Below are 23352 nucleotides of genomic sequence, written 5' to 3' on the forward strand. Positions count from 1 at the left end.
CTATGTTGCCGCCCTAAAGGGAAAAACCAAGGCAACCGATGACCTCGAACTGGAGCGGCCTGCGGAGCAGGGCGAGGAATGAGCTTCGCCCACTGAGGAAACAGTCGCAGTCCCGACCTCGGCTACAGATCCGTCACGAACACTCCAGATCAGTGCCTCCGTCAAGGAGCCTTTGCGAACTGAACTGGTAAGTTTCTTACTCCAAAATTTAGATATTTTTGCATGGTCCGCGGCAGATATGCCCGGTATTGACCCTGGCCTTATAACTCACAAGCTTAAAACTGACCCTGTAGTCAGATCCATTAGACAGAAGAAACGCAACTTAACCCCGGAGCGTTGGAGGGTGGTCGACGAAGAAGTCGAAAAGCTCCTCGTAGCGGACTTCATAAGGGAAGTTCATTACCCGAGCTGGGTAGCCAACCCAGTGCTGGTGAAAAAAGCCAATGGCAAGTGGCGCATGTGCGTCGACTACACCGACCTGAACCGAGCTTGCCCAAAAGACTGCTTCCCCCTGCCCCGAATTGACCGCCTAGTGGATGCGACCTCGGACACGAGCTACTAAGCTTCCTGGACGCCTACTCAGGCTACAACCAGATCAAGATGGACCAGTTCGACCAAGAAAAAATCAGCTTCATTATTGAGTTCGGCCTGTACTGTTACAAGGTCATTCCCTTCGGGCTAAAGAATGCTGGTGCGACCTTTCAAAAACTTGTAAATAAACTTTTTCGGCCTTTAATTGGCACGAAAATCGAATGTTATGTAGACGACATGGTCGTCAAAACACGGTTTTCGCGAGAATTAATAAAAGACTTGGATTCTGTCTTTCAAATTCTGCGTCAATATAACATGAGACTAAACCCAAACAAGTGTGTCTTCGGTGTCACCTCGGGTAAGTTTCTAGGGTACATTGTCAACCGACGCGGTATTGAGGTCAACCCGGACAAAATAAAGGCCATCCTTGATATGAGACCACCTCGAAAAGTAAAAGAAGTTCAAAGGCTAAACGGCCGCATAGCCGCTCTGAGCCGCTTCATGTCCAAGTCGGCAGACCGCTACCTGCCTTTCTTTAAGGCAATCAAAGGCAAAGGGTTCGAATGGACCCGAGATTGCCAGCTCGCGTTCGACGAGCTAAAGACTTACCTCGCCACCGTACCAACCTTAGCCAGACCCGAGGAGGGCGAGGTCTTAGAACTGTACCTCTCGGCAAGCGACGAGGTGGTCAGTTCAGTATTAGTAAAACAAGTAGACCGGGTCCAGTGGCCCGTCTATTATGTCGGTAAAATTCTATAGGGAGCAGAGATGAGGTACCTGCTGATAGAGAAAATAGCCTATGCACTAGTGATATCAGCTTGGAAACTCCGCCCATACTTCCAAGCTCACACAGTCATCGTCTTAACCGACAAACCCCTAAGGCAAGTCTTGCTGAAGCCCGAGGTCTCCGGTAGGCTGACGAAGTGGGCCATCGAACTCAACGAGTACGATCTCCAGTACAAACCGCAGACCGTAATTAAAGCCCAAGCTTTGGCAGATTTTATCGCCGAGTGCACTTTCAGCCACGAAGCCCAACAGGTTGAGTCCGAGGTCCCCAGTTTGGGCGAACCCGAAACTCCCGAGCCAATAGAGTCTGAACCCCGTGAAGTAGCAGCCAGTGTGGCATCTCTCCTGGTCAGGTGAAACGCGAACTGGGATGAGGAGCCCTAGATCCTTCACGTAGATGGTTCCTCGAACCAGCAAGGCAACGGGGCTGGAATAGTCTTATGCGGCCCGGACGGCACAAAATTGGAATACGCACTACGCTTTGAGTTCGCGACATCTAACAACGAAGCAGAATACGAAGCACTGATAGCCGGGCTGAACTTAGCGCAAAAGGTAAGAGCAAAGCACTTGGTCATCTGCAGCGATTCCCAGCTCGTGGTCAACCAAGTCACGGGTGAGTATGAAGCACGTGAGCTCTCTATGATCGCATACTTGGTGAAAGTAAAAGAGGCCCTGCTCAACTTCCAGTCACACTTCATCAGGCAAATCCCGAGGTCAGAGAACACTGAGGCCGATGCTCTGTCCCGGCTAGCTAGCACAAGTCACAACAACATGAGAACCGTGTACATAGAGAATTTACCTCAGCCTAGTATTCTCAGGGGGGCAGAGGAGGTCGCTCCCATCCTCGAAGTAGAGCCGAGCTGGATCGACCCACTTGCAAGCTTCTTGATAGACGGAACCCTCCCTGCAGAACGCAATGCGGCCAAGAGGGTGCAGCGTCAAGCAGCCAAATACGTCATAATTGACGAACGGTTGTACCGATGGTCCTACACGCTCCCCTGCTTGCGTTGCCTGCGACCTGCCGAAGCCGAGTTCGTACTCTGCGACACTCATGAAGGCCTATGCGGCGGACACCTGGGTGGCAGAGCACTCGCCCAAAAAGCACTTCGACAAGGATACTACTGGCCAACGATGAAGGCAGAAGCAGTCGAGCTCGTCAGAAAATGTGACAAATGCCAGAAGCACGCCAATATCCACCATCAGCCTGCTTCCGACATCAAATACCTCGCCAACCCGTGGCCCTTTGCACAATGGGGCATCGACCTGGGGCCATTCCCGCCAGCAACAGGAGGGAGAAAATTCCTAGTTGTGGTAGTGGATTACTTCACGAAGTGGATAGAAGCCGAACCTCTGGCAACAGTTACGACCCGAAACATACATAACTTCTTTTGGAAGAACTTAGTATGTCGTTTCGGGTTACCTCGGGTACTAATTTCCGACAACGGAAAGCAGTTCGAGGATATCAAGTTCCAAGAGTGGTGCCAGAACATGGGGATTCGGTAGAGCTTCACATCTAGATCGAGCTAAGGGATTGTGGGCTGAAAAGCTACCAAGCGTTTTATGGGCCCACCGAACTATAGAAAAAACCACCACGGGAGAAACCCCCTTCAACCTCACCTACAACACTGAAGCAGTGATCCCAGCAGAAATCAAAGTACCAACATTGCGACTAGAAACATACGACGAATGGACAAACGGAGATAAGTTACAGACCAACCTTGACTTACTGGACGAGGTAAGGGACCTCGCGCACATCCGGACAGCGGCCTATCAGCAGCAGGTAGCTCGCTACTACAATGCCAGAGTAAAGCAGTGAAGCTTCCAGGTCGGCAACCTGGTCCTTCGTAAGATTATGGTGCCCGAACCCGGCGTGGGCAAACTTGGACCAAACTGGGTAGGGCCTTATAAAGTAAAGAGAGCGCTCGGGGGGGCATACGAGCTTGAAACCTTAGAAGGCAAACAAGTACCTCGAGCGTGGAACATTGTGAACTTAAGGCGATACTACCTATAAACCACCAAGCGAAGTGGACAAAATCGCTTCAAGGGCCTAAAGGGCCATGATGCAGAGCCAAGAGGAACCTCGACGTAAGCAAGCAAAGAAAAGTCGGGCATATTATCAGCTCGGCAAAATATCAGTTTGCTACAAAATCCTTAGCGCCGAAATAGGTTGCGTAAGTACAATAACCCGGACAAGAAACAGTGGCATATTATCAGTTCGACAAAGAATCAGTTCGGGAAAAGGAACATTTAGGCAAAAAGATTGTCTATTCCGTTGCAAGAAACATGAGTACATTGGCCATCAGAAGGCACTTCCAAAAAGAAATCTTTATATGCCCGGAGCTACTTCTTCGCCATCAGAAGGCACTTCAACAACACCCAGAGGCCCTGACTCTCCTTCAGAATCCGGCTCGCCATCGACAGCATTGGCCATCTCCTGAATTATGCACGAAGTGGAGATGGCACTAACATCGAGGTCGGGGTACGTGTTCCGGATCATCCACCGGCTCAGCTTGAACCCCCTTCTGTAAGAATTCACCATCAGATAGTCAAAACGCGGACATGCAATTTAGTCTTCAACAACCTTCTTCTTGGCGTCTTCAATGCCTTGGGAAAAAATCTGCATTTTCTCCCTGATGTCCTCCTGAAGATATTCGACTTGATGCTACAAGTCCAACTTCAAGTCCTCCATGTGCTTGATGACTACCCCCATGGCCTCGGCATCACGCTGAGACATCGCCTGCCTGGCCATGGTGACGCAAGCAGCTTCTTCGACAGCATAAGCGGCCGCCTCAGCAGCTCGGGTATTCGCCTCGGCGGCACGGAAAGCCTCTTCAGCAGCATGGGTGGCAGCCTCAGCAGCTCACGCATGTCACGAACTCCTCTCCACTTGGGCTGCTAAGGCGTGAATAGAAGAATTCACCTACCAAAAGAAACAAGTGAGCAACAACAACAAAAGCGATAGAAAATGAAGGCAGGCGAAATCTGACTTACCACCATAGCATGTGTTACGGCGCGGCAGGCGACCTGATTCAAAGGAAGATCGGTCCACGCCGCGATCTCCTCGGGGAAAGTAGCCTCCCTACTCTTCTGAAGAGCGTAGTTCGGCGTCAACACACTCCTGAACTCCCCTTGAGCTCCCGAGCCCGAGGGCCCAGCTCGCGTATGAGTGGACCCAGAGTGAGCAAGAGCACTGGAATAAGCAGGAGCACCCGTGTGAGTAGTCTCAGCGTAAGGCACCCCGGCCGCTTCATGCATCGGTGGAGTCACCTCGGGCTCCCTGGGTAGATCCTCCGGCGTGTTGCCTAGAACTTGAGGCTCTTCATTCGGGGGCAGCTCGATACAAGTTCGCTTGGCGACCCACTTCCTCCTCTTCATGCCTTGGAACAGGCTCCCCTCACGAGTTCTCTCCGCATCCATCACACCTGCAGAAACGAGTTCGACATCAGAAAAAATGAAGGAACAAAGCAAACAAGAAACTGCAGAACTAAAGACCTACCCGAACTCAGGTCGGCCGCAATAAGCTTGGCCTCCGTCAAGTACTGATGGCACTTTAAACCTCGCCGTGCCCATTGCCGGAGGCCCTTCACCATTTCTTTGTCGAGAGTGACACCAGAATCAGGAGCGGCCTCACCCCACCCGGTCTGAAAGGGCCATCCTTGTGCACTTTGCACACCGAAGTAGTCCCGCTTCCACACCGGGACCTTATTAGGAAGATCGTGCAGAAGCTTAAAGCCCGGGCGAGGAGAAAGGCAATACGCCCGTCTTCCCCCAGGAAGAGAACCCGCTTGTCTCTTGAGCATCAAGATGGAGGAGAATATCTCCAAGTCTAGAGGGAAATTCTGCTCACAAAAAAGGGAGACAGTCCCCACTAGGTTCCGAATAGAGTTCGGATGAAGCTGGCCAATGGTAACACCGAAGTGGTTTATAACTTCGACGAGAAGAGGATGGAAAGGCAGTCGCAACCCCACAGTGAGTTGCTCTCGAAAAATCACGATCTCATCAGGACCGTGTTCCCAAGGAAAGCTGCCCGAAGGAATGAAATATGTATAACCCCCAGGCAGATTGTAAGACATAAGTATAGATTGAAGCCCCTCGGGCGTCATGGTCGAGGGACCAAACCTGTCTAGCATCCAACCTCGGCGAGAGGTAGATGCCAAACTGCCCGAAGCGGCTCGGCCTACGGGTTCATAGTCATCCTCGAGTTCCACCTCAAGATCACTAAGGCAGTCGGGGGATACGGCTCGGTTTGTAGAACCTACGTCAGTCCTACTTGAAGAGTCGTCTGAGCTATCAAAGCTAAACATCGAGGAAAAGAGGTGGATTCAGGAAGGTACTCACAAGAAGAAATATTTGAAGGCTCCGGAGACGGGAACAAGCCCAAAAAACCTTGAAGGCTAAGTAACCAGCCTAGACGCGAGCTGAAAAAACTTGGACGTGAGCTCAAGAGGCAAACCGCAGAAGTGACAAATCGACTGGGGTCCCCCACTATTTATAGCTACGGTAACCAAGGATCGGCAGTGCAGATAAAAGATGATCCGACGGCCCGCATTCGCGGTGACTACACGTCCCTTGAGATCGAGACGTGATTGGCGCACGTCTTTCTGAAAAGAGCGAAATGTCAGCGCACGTCTTTTTGAAACCGACGTCGCGTCGGTGCACGTCTTTTTGAAACTGACAAACACGCTGCACGTCTCCCTACAACTGACAACCGCCAGCGCACGGTCCTTCAAAACGATAGTGGCGCATTTTTTTCAAAATTGAATAACCCACTATCTCGTCCCAACGACGCAAATTTTTGAAATTTAAAATAAACACGTGCTGCCTCGTCTGTCAACATTTATGAGTAGTAGGCATGTCTCCCGCCTTCTCAGACACTCCAGAAAACCGAAGAACCCTGGCAAAAGCAACTCGCGTAGTCAAGATTCGAAAAACGGGACAAATCCACCTACTACATCGCAAAACTCCCCGCACCAGGGCAAGACCCCTGGTGCAAGGAGTGAGGGGCAATTGATGAAGGAAGATTTGTCCCGACCTCACAGTTATGCGACATGTGGCAAAGGCAACAACTCGACACAAAAGCAAGCCTAAGGCGCGAGCACCAAGGGGAGAAACCAACGGTCAGAACTCCCTACTAGGGGCACCGAACTCGCCCATGGCCCCAAATCAGAAAAGTAATCTGAACTGGCTTGCATGCAACAATTCGGGACATACTTCGCCGAACTGGCCTGCCTTGTAACAGTTCGGTACATACTTCGCCGAACTGGCCTGCCTAACAGTTCGGGATACACCTCGCCGAACTGGCCTGCCTTGTAACAGCTCGGGATACACTTCGCCGAACTGGCCTACCGTGTAACAGTTCGGGATATACCTCACTGAACAGACCTGCCCTATACATAACTCCGAACTCAAGACGCCTCGCTCACCACTCCACCACATCGCCCTCAGGACACCAAAACCAAATAAATCGTACTATGCCTGACACTGAGGAAGTCCGTACCCGAGGGCGGCGCCCGACTGACTTGGGATCTGACGCTTGACGGGCGCTCTCCAAACGGCCACCTGCCACCGCCTCCTGACACCGCCATCTCCAGTTAGAGAGACGATTCCGACAAAAGGCAGTGACGGTTCTATCCCAGCAGAAAGGACGACGCCCGAGTTGACAGATGCAAGGGTAATCATACCTGACCTGACAAGGGCCTCGGAGCGAGTGCGCGAAGTGATTATAAAAGGTCCCCTACCCCCAAACAAACAAGGTATGTGAACTTTGCGCTATCTGGTCTACACTTTGCCTTTGAGAGATTACTGACTTGAATTTCGGAGTTATCACACCGGGTTCCCCTCGGAGTTCTCTCATCTTTCCCGTTTTAGACTCCCCGATGCTCCAGCTCAGAGGCGAATTTGTTGACAGCTAAGACCGGCCGGATTGCGCTCCATCATATACCATCAGCATTGGAATTGGAATGGTCTATTTTCATGTCGGTTTGATTCTCACTTTCAAGGAAGAGAGAGCGAATGGCCATTCTCTCAAAAAGGGTCATGGGGGAATGCCATTCCACCACGAATGGGAGTCGAATTCTAATTCCATCTAATCAAATAGTTGGAATCAAAATGGACTATTCTAATTTCAATTCCAAACCCCCATTCTTGCAAACCTCTTCCAACCATTCCTATTCCAATTCCAAACCCATTGTGGGGTTTCCACTGCCCTGCCTTGGTCAGGGCAGTTTATTTATTTTTTTCTTTTTTTACCATTGATTGGGGTCGGGGCAGGTTTTGGAGAAATCCAAAACTTTGGGGATTGGGGACAGTGCGGGGTGGTACTGATCCATCTGGCAAGAAATCAGAATGGGGTTGGAATTTCTAGCCCTGTTGAGATTCTGAGTGGGGACAAAACGGGGTATTTGAGTTCAGAATCGAGGACAAAGCATGCAAAATCCGACCCCACCGTCACTTCAATCAGGCACATACAGTCAGACCATTCAGCCCATGATCCACTCAGCCAAATTAACCGATCAAATCTAAAGTCTGACGACATAAGGAAGTTAGGAATCACTGATCAAGTGGTGGTGGTGTGTGAGAAGGAATGAAGTTATAGGGTCCACCGTCACTTCAATCAGGCACATTCAATAATATGAACATGTAAATATATGTAGAGAAAAAAATTATAAAAAAAAAGCATGTGATTATGTGCAAAGAGCTGTAAACCTTCTCAAATTAAAATCAAGAACACAAGGGTGGTTGTAGTTGCCAACTTGCTTGCTGATAACCACTATTGCAGCCACGTACGGGTGTAAGTCGGGTTGGTCCAAGTTAATAGTTTACATTGTTTTGGGTTTGGGTTTTAGGTTAGGCCCATTGAATTTTTTGACAAAATCTCAACCTTAACTCGAAAAAGTTGCACTCCTACAGTCATGCATTGGAAATATTTCTCTCTATATTTTTATTCATGGAGAGATATTTATAATGAATGGCTATAAAGGGTTGTGAGGATCAAATCCCATTTATAGAAAAAGGATATACAATTGATGAAGCTGTATGTGTCTATGGACGACATGACTGGTTCAGTTCACAGGTTGCATAAACAGGGGGAATGTATGAATCGCCAACAATGTCTTCAATCCCCAGCTTTTACGCTTTTTAGTCTAAGTACATGTGGCAAACCGATTTTTCTCCTCAGTAGGCTGGAGAGAAGAACGATTTGGGCCCATTTGGTTCTGTACCATGTGTGGTAGGGTAGAACTGACTACCACATATATTATGGAGGATTCTAGAGATTCAAACTAGGGCAAACGGATTTTGGGCCCCCCATAACTGGTCTTGGTCCATGAAACGTCGGACCAGGAGAGCCCAGTTTCAGTTTGCGACAGTTAGTTGGTACATGTGAGTAGGAATGTCAATTCGACTGGATTTGTTCCAATCCGATCCAGTTCAATGTGAGTCCATTATAAATAGACCTAGGTCCAATTCAATCCAATAAATATTTTGAACCATTATGGACAGGTCCAATTTAATGTCTGGACCATCCAATCTGTTCAAATTCATTTTGATTTAGATTGATCTCAACCCAAACATGATTCATTAGCACCTGTAATCTTACCTTATATCAATGGACCAGATATTGGCTTAATCCAGTCTAATTCAATCCAATCCAATATAAATTTATTACGGATGGACCAGGTCCAATACAATCTAATAAATATTTTGGACCAAATTGGTCCAATCCAATATGTCTTGTTGGTCCGTCCAATCCATCCAAATTGATTTTGGACTGGACGAGGTTCATTCCAAAACTGGCCCATTGACACCCTCACATGTGAGGCTCTGTTTGTTTGCAGTGCAAATTTCATTGCAATAGTGTAAATGCATGAATGCAAATAAACTATTAGACTGAGTGTAAATTCTAGTTTACTTCTGATTTCTGATTTAGATTGGACTTTGCCTTATTTGTTTGCCGCGAGTAAAAGAGGAAAAATGATATGTGCATCTCCCCGTTACATGAAAGAGAATGGAGGTAGGAGTAGGGTTGTTCGTATAGGAATGAGGTAAGAAGAGGGATGATGCGGTCAGTGGTCACCCCTTCATTTGAGAGAGAATTGATGTAGGAGGGAGCTAGTGCAAATATGTGCAAATATTGTATCAGTTTTTGAGATATAAAATTTGTACTGCCAGTGAGTGTAAATGAGGTATAAGTATAAATTTTGTATCAGATAGATGTGCAAATTATAATTACAAATAAATGGATTCAAAACTAAGCTGGGTGCAAAATTTGTATCTAATTTCCCGTTTTGCATTGCAAACAACCGCAACTTAAGTTAGAAGATGTAGTTTTAAGTTTTTAGGTTACCCATTATATAACGTTTTTCGAGCATTTGTTTGCTTGACAAAGGGTCTGTTTGATTCACAATCGAAATTGGAGTCAATCCATCGTAATTGGAATTAGAATGGTTTAATTGTTCCTCTTACCTGTTTGGTTCAAATGGGAAATAAAATCATCCATAATGAATTCTCATTCCCAAATGAGGGGAGGGAATGACTATTCCCTCAAATGGGAAAATGATGTTCCACCAAAAATGAAAATGGGATTCGAATTTCAAACCCCTATTTCCTTGAACCAAACAGACCTTAAATTCTTATGACTAATAAGTAAAGCGGAATTTGTAACCATAAGATTCTGGATCATTGATCCAAAATCAGATAGCTAGGAGAACACAATGTGACGAAACATATCGATTTCATGGGACCATAATCACAGCTGCTATTGGACACCTGACCGATTTTAAACATTAATACCCCTCCAAAGATGTCCTGATCCAACATTCAAAATTTAATTAATTTTAATCTGAGTTTTTTTTTTGTCCATTTGAAATGCCTAGCGTATCAATGCTTTGAACCTTGGATGTGAATACCCTGTATAAAACCGGTCGGGCCCGGCCCGTAATCATCCCTAATTACCATACATTAATTGGGCTTGCAGTTAATACATTATACGAATTAAACTGGGCTAATTACTTGGCTTCCGAACAGATTTTGCTTCCAATTGGCATACGGGATCATTTCATCTTTCATATTTCTACCAAACCAAAAACAGCCTTAATGAGTTAAACTTAACTTGATTTAAATACAGAAAAAAAAAACAATTTGGTATGGCTATGGAATTGGGACATCTGAATCTGATTGCACAATTGGGCAATCGATTTCAACCTCAATGTTGAACATCCCAAGCCCCAAGACGTATCATTTGGAGTTTTTCTATTCTTGGGACGCTCCCACTTTTGGGTGTTTTGAGCCTGTCAAATTTATCTATAGATTTCTCAACAAATGATTCTCTAGAACTGGGGTACAAGTCAAATCTGGACCCTACTCTATATGGGTCTTTCCCTTTGCTGGAATAAACTTCTGGGCCTAGACTTACATTGTCTTATTACAGTGGATTTGAGAGGAAACTTTCTTCTTTTTTATAATATTGGAAGATTATATACCAGAAACAGGAATACCAACAGAATCAGCCAAAATAATTTATATCCATACTAAAGAGCGAATGTCCCTTCTTTATGGAATTTTTATTAGATGTTTTTTATCCCCATTGTCTAAACATACAATAGGCATAAAGAGGGCATATATGTCATTTATTCTCATTTTAGAAGCTGCCCACTTATAACTGTTCAGAAACTATCCATGAATTATAAATAGTTTTGTCTTAGAGATACTGTCATGTGCAAATCCACGTACATGTTTACTAGTGAAATTAAGTCTCTATAAGAAATTGAATTGCCCATCAGCTCACGTTGATGACCTTCGCTTTCCAACCAATCTGCTGCTTTATTGCCTTCTCTGTGAGTATGACGGTATAATACACTTTGCCTTGACTCATCTAATATCCACTTGAATTCCTCCGGCATGACCCTTTATCTCCTAAAGCTATGTTTGGTTTGAAGGAAAAAGTAGGGAAAGGAAGGAAAGGAAAGAAAACCTTTACAAACTTTGTATAGGTTTTCATGCCTTTCTCTTCCTTTCCCTGCCTTTTCCTTCAAACCAAACATAACTTAAGTGGTTGTATGGCAAGTCTTGCAATCAAATGTACAAAAGGTTATTTACGCCCCTTTGAGGCATCAAAATTTAATTTGATCTCGCATTTCGATTTTTCCATAAGTGCCGCATGATAAAACTTGTCTTTCCTATAACCAGATTCAGATCCTTATGGGCTTCCACTTGAATGATTTCAGCCCACCAATGAAGAATACTACGATGATTATTTGGATTTGGACAAACATCAGGCAAAGAAAGGAAACTTACTTTTTTTTTTACAAGAGCTAGTCTTGTGACACATGCATTTACGGACGGGGAAAATCTATTATACCGAAAGGATATGGTACCGGAACAGTTTTGACCAATTATTACGATAAATTCCACCTAATTCGTTATTATGTTTATGATACTGATTGATTGGTTACAAAGTTTTCCAATATCATGTCTTTTCGGTATCATAGTTAGATGAATGAGATGGGAATTAAATAAAGTTGGGCGTGAATCTCTCTCTTATAGGTTATAGATTATTATGTAGGCCATATATACATGGAAAGATGGAAAGATAGAAGGAATAGTGAAGTTATTGAAATTGATAAGAACAAGATGGGAAATTGAATAAAAGGGTGAATTTCTCAAACCTCTCCTGAAGTTTAAGTAATTGCAATCATTTCCCTAGAACTTTCAGATATAGTTGCAAGTAAACCCCCTCTAATAGAATCTTCTAAAAGAGGGCATGAAAAACATCTAAAATATCATGCACCAACAACCAGAAACTTCAGGAGGTTTCTGCAATTTACTTTTCAATAAATAGAATGGAGAAGTACAGACAAGTCTAATGCAGATTTCTGAATCCCACTGCAGATCTATAAACATTAAAAATGTCAAATATCCACATTCTATGCACCAATGCCCGCCCGTGAATTGGCATCAATTCCGAATTGGCACCTACCCCAACGGTACTTTGAACCTACGAAATCTGACCCTAGGCTGAACCATCATTCTCCCTAAATAGAAATGGTTTTGAACATGTCAAGAAATCTTGCAGGAAGATAGTTCAGATAAAATTGTTCCTAAGACCATAGGATGATTATGGGCCATTTCATAACAGCTGAAGTGGCTGAACTGAAAAGCTTTTCACTTTTTTCTTTTTAGCATGGTTTTAAAAATGACCCAGAAACAAAATCGTTCTAACCACCGGTTTTTGGGTCAACGGTTCGACCATCTGGTTCAAACAGATGGCGTGTTTTGGCAAAAATTTTAAAAAATAATTAAAAATAAAAAAGCGGCCAAAAACCATTGAACAAGTCGATAGGTTGATAGTTCGACTGCCCAAGTCAATGGGTCGTTGACTAATACAATGGTTTTTGGGCAGAAACTGGGTTTGGGGTAAAACGGAACCGGTTTCCTAGATGGTTCCTGGGCCAAATGGTCCGACCGTTCAGGTCAACGACAGTTCAAAAACCATGCTTTTTAGTGAATACACTTCTAAAGGCTGAAACTGAATTTGGGTAGACTACTAAAACCCTTGAATATTTTATAATTAATTATTTTATCCAAAAAGACAAAAGCAAGAAATTGTTGGATTCAGCAAATTCAGTGTTATGAAATTAGCTTAATTTTCAAAGGAAAAGTCTTAATTAAGACGTAATTTAATTGTTTACCTTTTAATATTGGATTATCTCATTGTTTGGGGTAGGAATGGCAATTTCTACCCTACTTGATGGGTATACACCCTGGCGGGGCTTTTTGATTGAATGATGAATTTTGGGTCAAAAACAGGTTTTGGGATTCTACAACACATATGAGTACAAGTAGGATACATTATTGGATTAAACCCAGCCCTCCCTAACCCACATATTGTTGGAAAGTATATGATCTTTATGTTAGGTGTTGAATTTAATAATACTCTAAATTTTATGTGAAGAATAATTAACAGTTTATAGCCCAGTTTGCTTTTTGGGAAGTTTCTTACCCGGGCAAGTAGCCATAAAAAAACCATTATAAGGAAAATAAATATTCCATGGAACCTACATTAGTCTTAAAAAGGAACATGAGTATCTTGGTCAATGAAAAACAAATTCCCCCCTCTTAGAATAAAAAAAAAAAGGAACGGGCCCTATAATTGGAAAATTTTACCGTTTCTTCATGTTATTTAACATATTTGTTGCTTATATATAATAAGAAATAATAGGAAATTAGATTTGGATTCTAAACCAAACCTGCCCTATCCTTGAATGCGGGGAAAATAGGATCGAGAAGGGTTTTGCATTTTCATGTACAAAGAGAATTTAGATTCTCAAAATCCAACATGCTACAAGTTCTGAGGCAGATATGAACTGAGAGATTTAAGAAATATATTGTCTATAATTTACAAAACCCTCCATGAATCCACCTATTGCCATCCCTAATTTGGGGTGGAGATTCTTTGAAAGAAATTCGTCACTAAGCTTTGGGTAGAAAATGGCTCCACATTGTATCAAGGTTTTTAAAACCGAACTAGACAACGAATCAGTCAAGGGTCCGGTTCCCAGATCGGTTTAACCGTTCAAACCCAATGGATGGCTTATTCTGACAATAAAAACGACCAAACCATTGAACGGTTCAAATGATTCAACCGCCTGCATCAGCGGTTTATTGTCCAAACCAATGATTCTGGGGTAAAATGGAACCACTCACCTGACCGATTCTTACTTTTTCGGGTCCAACCGTACAGTCCGTTTTTGAAAACCATGCATTGTATTGCTTGATCATCCCAAACTACAAAGTCTTCAACTTTTCGAAGAAGAAATAGAGATTATGTAAATAATGGCGCCGCTACGTGGGTGGTTCGATGAAAGAAAACTTTGGGTTGTTGTTGATTTGGTTTGAATTATATGCACTTGGTAACTGGTATAGTAATAGACCGGTCAATCCGTTAAGATTTTCGTTGTTATCAGAAACTAGGATGGGCCCAAGTATTTAGGGGGTGCTTGGCAAGTGTTTTCGTGTGATTTTTTTTGGTTTTTCAAAGTTTGGAAGACCAAAATTTGGTCTTTCTGACCTATGCCCTAAAAAGTTCATGGAAGTTTAAAATGGCCAAAAATCTGAAAGTTTTCTATCTTTCTACATCTAAAATCTTTCATTTAACAGCTCTGTAAATCATGGTAGACTAATGCTCTTACCAAATGGTTTAGATCTTTAAAACCATAACCCCAAAAACTCATTAGATGTTTTAGACATCTAAACTATTAGAAGATCTTCCTAAAAAGATTTATCAAATGGCACTTTAGATATTAAAATATTTTTATTTTTATTTAAAAGGCAATAATGCATCCAAAAATAATTACAAAAAAATTGCAGCTAGAATTATTCATGGATCAGGTATTTTTTCGCTGTTTCAGGTTCGGGCTTCAGGCTGGGCCCATCCGAATTTTAGTGAAAGCTCAGTCTGAGACCGCCCATGAACAGCTCTTACAGCCCATGATGAAATTCCCCCTTGCTGTTTCTTTGTATGTAGTTTTTAGAATAAAACTTGAGACTCTTTGAAGATGCCGGAAGGTTCAAAACAATTGAATGCAATTTTTTATTGTTTTTTCTCTGAATTTACCTTGTTTTGTAGGGGAGATCATGGGCTGGGCTGAACTTGGCACCTGTTATAAGTGATCTAGTCTGGGCCCAGGTGTAGGGCCTACGATCTATATTTATCCTTCTAATTTAATCAAAAATAGATTTAAAATTTACAACGTTTGAACAGAAATTATTCACAAACATTAACTTTATATAATAATAACAGTAACAACAATAAAAAATAAAAATAAGGCCCCGTTCGTTTTTATTTATCTAGATAAATATGTTTATCCAAGCAAGTGTTTTGTAGGTAAAACTTGTTTGAATAACCAAGTTGCAAGTTTCCAGCATTTTTGTACGCTACCAGTTATTCGAGATAAGAGAGAGGAGAGGGAGAGAATGCTTTGGCTTCAACAAGGGGGCAGGTAAGTTATTTACCCTCCTCAAAGGAGGGTATCAATTATTTGGGTAAGTGGGTAACTGATACTCTTAAGGGGGCGTTTGTTTTTTGTATTTTGAGAAGGGACAAAGTTGGTCAATAGAATTTTGGTTCTCATTGATCAAGAATTTCATGTTCATTTTTCAGATTAATGTGAGGGTCAAAGAAAATTTATTTTCCTGGGTATCACTTACTCGAAAAAAATTTACCTAGATAATTGCATTTATCTGGATAAATAATTTACCGAAAAGAAAATATGACTCCCTTTCCCTCTAAATACCGGCAAAAGAATAAGACTTAAGAGGAAGAAGAAGAAGAAAGTTGAATTGTTATTTAAGAATGCATTGCGGGCCAAGGTTAGAAAATGGTCACCTCTACTGTTTTGCCTGTTTGCAATGTAGATGAGGTAATATAAAACTTCAAACAAACTGAAGGGAACTAAGCTGCAAATTGGTTATTAGTACATGTCAATATATTGAATGAAGTGAAGATAACCAAATTGATAGTGAGTTGCTGAAGCTGGGAATAGAATATTACTTGAAGATTCCTGGATCGACCAACCAATTGTCTCCTGTAATTTTTTTTCTTTTCTGTTGATGTAAACCCCCACGGCCCCACTCCCACCACACACACACTAAAGCAAAGGTGATCTAGAATTTTATTTGACACACATACAATCGTGGTGGTCCATCTCTCTACAAAGGCAGCTTCAAATGGTTCTACATGTTCATTCACGTTTCTCTCTTTCTATTGGCATTTGTAACCGTTTGTTCTATTATTTCCCCCCTTTTTTCTTAATAAAACCAGCTCAGAAAAGTCATATTTGGCAAATAAGAAAGAGTCCAGAACCAATGTATTGTAACAAACACTATCACTGAAAACGTGGTGTGATATAGAGACAAGCTCTAAGTCTTCACCTCAAACCAATGAATGGATGGATGATTGCCCTGTCTCTTCCCTGTCATTTCCTCTCATCTTCCTGAATTAATTGCTTTAGTCCACTGCTTAGTGCTTACTAATCTTAATGCAATACACCCTATAAAGTAAATAAAGAAATAGTTCAGCTTTTTTTCCCTTCTTGTAGTTTATTTTTAAACATATGAACAAAAATATCAATATAAAATTTTAAAAGAAAACAAACCAAAGTTATGAGCTGTGAGACTAAAGAGAACCAGACTAGCGGAGGGGCCCTGCTTGGGAAGGCTGGAATGGAACCGACCTGTTGACCCGTTGATTAGTCTTTGGTAAAAAATCGTTGAATCAATCAATGACCTATTGATCTAAGCAATCAAATTATTGATTCATTGACCTATTCAATGGTTTTTGTTTGTTTTTTATTTTTTTAGTCGGCCTTCTGGGCAACTGGTTCCATTTTATCTTAATCTCAGTTTGTAGCAAAAAATCGTTAAATCAGTCAACGACCCATTGACCCAGGCGGTTGAACCGTTGACCCATTCAATGGTTTTTGGTCATTTTTTTTATTTTTTTTTATTTTTATCATCAAAACGGGTCATCCGTTGGAATTGAACAGTCGAACCGTTCACCCAAAAACCAGTGGTCAGAACGGTTCCATTTTTAGGTTGTATAAGTCACACACTCGAATGACATAACACGTATGGTAATACTTAATGGACCCCACACACTCAATTTTTTGCATGTAATTTTTGTTGTCAGAATGGGTCATCTATTTTTTTTTAATTGAAAACTGTCCAGGTAACCAGCTTCGTTTTACCCCAATCCTGGTCCCTGGCCAAAAACCATTGAATCGGTCAATGACCCATTGACCTGAGTGGTCGAATCATCAACCCATTGACCCGTTCAATGGTTTTTTGCTGTTTTTTTTTTTAACTTTTGTTGTTAGAACGGGTCATCCGTTCAAGTCGGGCGATTGAATCGTCAACCCAAAAACCGGTGGCCAAAACGATTCCATTTTTGGGTAGTATGAGTCACACACTGGAATGACATAACATGTATGATACTTCTTAATGGACCTCACACACTCAATTTCTTGCATGTAATTTTTGTTGTCAGAACAGACTGTCCGTTCAAACTGGACGATCGAACCATTGACCCAAAAACTGGTGGCCAAAGCAGTTCCGTAAATTTTTGCTTATAATTTTTTGTTGTTAGAATGAGTCGTCCGTTCGAACCGAATGACCGAACCGTCGATAAAAAAACCGGTGGCCAAAACGGTTCTGTTTTCGGGTCGTATGAGTCACACACTCAAATGACATAACTCATATGGTACTACTTAATCGACCTCACAAACTCAAATTTTTGTTGTCAGAATGGACTCCATTCGAACTGGATGATCAAACTGTCGACCTGAAAACCGGTGGCCATAATGGTTTCGTAATTTTTGCTTGTAATTTTTGTTGTCAGAATGGGCCATCCATTTGAACTAAACGGTCGAAGAGTTAGTTGCTAGAACGTTATTAACAACATTTATCAATAATAGTAATTATTTATACTATTTAATTAAATAATCATTAATGATAGTTTTAATAATATTATTTAGTTATTTTTAATATAATAGTAATTATTAAATTTATGAATAGGATTTATTAAAAATATTCATTAAATTAATAATTACCAAAATTAAATTAATTTAATAATATTTATTAGTAATAGTCAGTAATTATAGTATTTTATTAAATAATCAATAACATTTTTTAATTATTTTGAATATAACAATAATTACTGTATTTATTAACAGTAATTTTAATTTAAAGTAAAATTTAAGTAAATATCTATTTATTAACAATATTTATAATAACAGTAATTATTAATTATAATAACTAATTATATATTTATTAAATTACTGTAATAATCAGTAATTATTAAAATTGGGTTACTAAATTTATTAACAGTATTTTTTAATAACAATATTTATAATTTTAATTTAAAATAAAATAAAATTAAATATCTAGTTATTAACAATATTTATAATAATAGTAATTATTAATTATAATAACTAATTATATATTTATTAAATATATAATCACTAACAATAATTACAGTAATTATATAATTAGTAACATAATCACTCGTTATTATTACAGTAATTATATAATTACACTATTAATTAATGTAATTAATTACTGGAAATGGGTGCATGTTACTGTACTATTAATTAGTAATTAATTATTGGAAATGAGTGTTCGGACGTGGGATCTACTTGCATGAGTAGATTCCATTTCCTGAGTGCAGATATCCTTTTAATATATATATATATATATATATATATATATATATATATATATATATATATGATAAGATAAGGTGGTTGTAGATAGTGGGTTATTTTTTAAAGGTCAAAATTATTAATGAAAACCAATAATTATACTAGCTTAAAATCAATGGACTTGATGGTCCTTGAGAAATCAGGATTAAAAAATTGAGATGGTATTAACTGAAGGCAATAAAGGTTCTGCAGGGAAATGGAGGGAAATGTAGGGAAACCTGTATATGTGAGCCTCTTGTATCCCGATCATACCTTTTCTCTTAGTTGCTTAGTGTCTAAGGGTCGAGGAGGGAATAATTGTAAAAGTGGCAATAAAAATTCACCCATTCATTGAATAAAAAATCCCTTGTACGGCCAAGATAAAAGATAAATGAGTGGCTTTCAATTATTTAAGGGTCATTTACTTATACATTCCCTTATAGTTTTACATATTTATTAAAACCTATTCTTCAATTCGACTTGGATGAGACCAAATTAACTTTTTACACTGTTTCAGGCTTAGTCCTCCAGACCACGTGACCTCTTAAAATAAGTGAAAAAATGTGAAAGTGCATGAATGAAGTTTTTTTTTTTTTTTTCAAAAATATACATAATAATTCTCTTATAAACATTTTAAGAAACAAAACCCTCTCCAATCCCTAAACCAATTTTCCATTCATTTTAAGAGATCACATGACCATTCTAACCAAAACATAAGTGGTTTCTGATGGAAATTTGATTAAGTAATGCAAAATTGGAGGGGGTGATTTAATATTATACAACTTAGAGCATAGGTTTTAATAAATATAGAAAACTATAAGGGTGTCTAATTAAATTGACCCTTCATTCAATTACTCTTTCCTTCCATAAAGCCGCCGATTACGTCATTATTCACCTGCTAAACTAAACTAAATGACTTTCACCCTTCGTGTCGTAGTGAAAGTCATCAAGGTGGCCGTGAGCTGCTTCAATTATTTCTTCCACTAAAAAGATAAAAAGCAATAAGCGATTCAGTTCAACCACTTCCTTTTTGGGTACTAATTCAGTTCAGCCACTTGATCCGTTATTGAAACCTCCTTTTAGTCTTTGGCCACAAAAAGTGAGAGGTTTGCTGATAAAAGACGAATCATTAATATTAAATTAAATGTTTATATTTTATTCGAATGTAGATCTTTTCATGGGTCAGGCTAGGAATTTAATTTTTTGTTAAATTTTGAATACGTCCAGTCCACTCTGAAGTCCAAGTTAAAATTAAAACTGTGTAAAATGTTCATGGCCGAACCCAAATACTGGCTATTTAAAATTCAAAGCATAGTTTTCAAAATTGGACCGGACTGGAAAAACAGGGAACTAATTAGGTGATCGGTTTCGGTTTTCTTTAAAACTAGATTTTTTAAAAAATCGTTGATTTTGGTCAATAAACAGCTGATTTTGGTTAATCGTCCAAACGGTTTTGACCATTTTTTTACTTTTTTATTTTTTTGTCAAAACAAGTCGACTGTCGACCCAGTAACCAGACCCCTGACCGGTTTGATCTCCGAATCAATTTTAAAAACCATGCTTCAAAGTGTTCTTAATAATCTCTTCCTTTTGTATCTTAAGGCTCTGTTTGGAAAAAAGTATAAATAAATAAAAATAATATAAAATATAAGATTTTGTACCTACATATGTATTTATATTCTTTCCAAACTGAGCCTAATAATCAAAATATTAATTATAACAGTTTGAATTATATGATTTTGTCCTAATTAATAATTTGATTGGTTTCGATTCTTAACTATCTCAAACCAATTCAAACCCAGGCTTGATTATTTTGTTAAACATATACTCTTTTTTTATTTTTTATAAATTTTTACCACGTTTTATTTTTTAAATGATAGATTTGATAAATAATAAATAAGACAATATTAATTAAAATATTTAATTTATTAACATATAAATGATTTAATATTTTTATTGTTTTTATTAAGGTTATATTATCAAAATTTAAAATTTAAAATACTATTTAAATAAACAAATATTTTTGTTCCGATTAATAATCGGTTCGGAACTGGTAATATCGAAACCCGACATATAGATCCGATCCGTTGACAGCCCTACGTTTCTGACACTGAGTTCTGACCATGTAACGTATAATACAGCCGTCACCGGATCTGACCCAAATTTCCTGTAATCAAAGGTAGTAGGCAATCCACACACGTTAGGAATAAGAATTGAAAGCTCGATTCGATACCTTAAAAAAAAAAGTAGTCTCAGAAGTCGGAAGAGAAGAAGCCGACTCCCCTCCCCACTCTTCCATGTTCAATACCTCTCATTTCCTTTCCTTCTGCAGTAAACAACGTTAACATGCGAAGGAGGATCCATACACCGCCGGCCCTCTCAATCTTTATCTCCGTCCTTCTCCTCGCTTCTTTCTCTCTATATCTCTCAAGAGATGTCTTCTCCGGCGAAGAATCCCGTCCCTCTCCGTCGCTCTTTAGAAAGCGGTTCAGTAATCTCCCCCTCAACTTTGCAGTAACCGAAAATCAGTATCGCCACCGCAGCAGCCATCACGTCTCTTCTCTCGGGGAACTTTCACCGGATGCAATCCTCTTTCCCGACTGGGAGGTCCTTCTCGTCCTCTCCCGGCGGGATTCTTTGCCGTCGGATTCCAGTGATGGTTACTTCTGCCTTTTCCAAAATAACGCCACTTCCCCGGCTAGACCCGCCGGAGTTCTGCCGTTTCATCAGCTTGTCACCTTCAAGTGTGTCCTTCCTAGCAGCGTCCGCCGCCTACGTCCGTTTTACCAGCCGATCCTGACGAAATCACCGGACTATTATTGGCTAGGAAACGATTCAGGCTCGCCTGAGTTGCTCCAGTGGAGCCACCTTGCTTATGAATCCCTATCAACGGAGAATGATGTCGTCTTGTTCGCCAAAGGCGTTAACCAACGTCGAGACCGCAGCCGGCCCCCATCGGAGCTCCGGTGCGTATTTGGCGACGACGCGACTATGGCAGTCAGGACGGAAGTTACGATCTCTTCACAGGAGGTTTTCCGGTGTCGCCACCCCGACGAGGCATCGCTGCGCCATCTGTTTAATGGAAGGGACGACGAGAGAATCAAAATTTCACTCGAAGTTAGACAACAGAAGAAGGTGACGGTGGTGCCATCGTTGGCCTATTACACCGGCCCGCGTAAAGTAACCAACGAGAAGGGGAAGTCGCTAGTGTGCGCATGTACGATGGTTTACAACGTGGCAAAGTTCTTGAAGGAGTGGGTGATTTATCACTCCAAGATCGGAGTTGATAAGTTCACCTTATACGATAACGGGAGCGACGACGGTCTGGAGAAGGTGGTGGAGCAGCTGCTTCTGCAGGGATACGACGTCAAAACCTTACTCTGGCCATGGCCGAAGACGCAGGAGGCCGGGTTCTCGCACTGTGCTGTGTATGCCAGAGACTCATGCACATGGATGATGTATGTCGATGTGGATGAGTTCGTCTTTTCCCCATCATGGCTCAAGTCTCTTCACCCATCTCCTGACATGCTGAAATCTCTGTTGCCATTGCCGAGAACATCCCATGGATCATCGTCGTCTTCATCAGGACTACCCATTGCACAGATTATGATGAGATGCTTGGACTTTGGGCCGTCCAACCAGACATCCCACCCAATTCAGGGAGTGACGCAGGGCTACACTTGCAGAAGAAAGATGGAACAGCGGCACAAGTCGATAGTGTTGCTGGAAGCAGTGGATACGACGTTGATAAATGTAGTTCACCATTTTCAGCTGAGAGAAGGGTACAGAGGGAAGAGGTTGACGAGGGGAGAAGGGGTGGTGAACCATTACAAGTACCAAGCTTGGTCGGAATTCAAGGCCAAGTTCCGGAGGAGGGTCTCGGCTTATGTGGTGGATTGGAGACAAGAGTCGAACCCTATGTCCCAGGATAGGACCCCTGGACTAGGGTTCGCACCCATCGAGCCCAAAGGGTGGGCTACTAAGTTCTGTGAGGTGAATGATAGTAGGTTGAAGGTGGCCACTCAAAGATGGTTTAGGTTCGGGTTGGATTCTCCGACTGGGTACAAGATGGCTTGGCAAGATTAGGGTTAGGAATGGGGACTGGGGAGGCATCAATTCTGTCTAGCTCCCTGCTGTCATCGTTTGGACCCAAGCTCTCAGCCAGATGGACATGGAAGAGAAAAAACAGAGGAAACATGGATTGGTGAATACTGTAGTCTGTAGAGGATATACATACACATTTGGAATTAATACTTTATTTTTTTTCTTTGGATTTTCTTTTATTTTTTGTTTATTCTCTTTCCATTTTAGGATATAGGAACAAAAACGGGCACATACTTTCCATTCTTGTAAAATAAGTTCAAAATATAGGTAACACAACAAATATCCAAAAGTCAATTTTAACAAGGGTAAATTGGTGAAACCTCCGCTAATAAGTTTTTGTTTTTTTGGCTGTTGCTTAAACCTCTCCTGAAGTTTGATTATAGCAATCACCTCTTGTGAATTTTTTTGACATAGTTGCAAACAGACCCCTTTTGTTAGCATCCTCTAAAAAGAGACATGAAAATGTTCAAAATACTCATACATGTACTTTTGATGAAAATGTTTGTTTTCCAAATTTTCTCTTCAGATCAAACCCTTTGATCTCTTTTCTGAAATTGACTTAATTTGTTTTTCAAATCTCCCCTTCATATCAAATGCTCAAAGGTAAAGGTGCATCTCTAACTCCTTTTTTTATTGTTTATAAAGTTTGTATTATTTTCTTTTTTGTAGAAACCGGCCTCAATAGTAATTATATGGA

General features: G+C 41.1%; 1 protein-coding gene across 1 annotated transcript; it reads left to right on the forward strand.

Annotated features, from left to right (window-relative positions):
• The first annotated feature begins 20726 nt into the window (after positions 1-20726).
• LOC148849514 (glycosyltransferase family 92 protein RCOM_0530710-like) lies at positions 20727-22821 on the forward strand. Its single transcript, XM_088950469.1, has one exon. It carries the CDS (start codon positions 20898-20900, stop codon positions 22635-22637), a length of 1740 nt encoding a protein of 579 aa, XP_088806595.1. The 5' UTR covers positions 20727-20897; the 3' UTR covers positions 22638-22821.
• Positions 22822-23352: the final 531 nt, after the last annotated feature.

This window comes from Nelumbo lutea, chromosome 6 (genome assembly GCF_056320005.1).
Source record: "Nelumbo lutea isolate HS-2025 chromosome 6, American lotus-T2T, whole genome shotgun sequence".
NCBI classification, from domain to species: Eukaryota; Viridiplantae; Streptophyta; class Magnoliopsida; order Proteales; family Nelumbonaceae; genus Nelumbo; species Nelumbo lutea.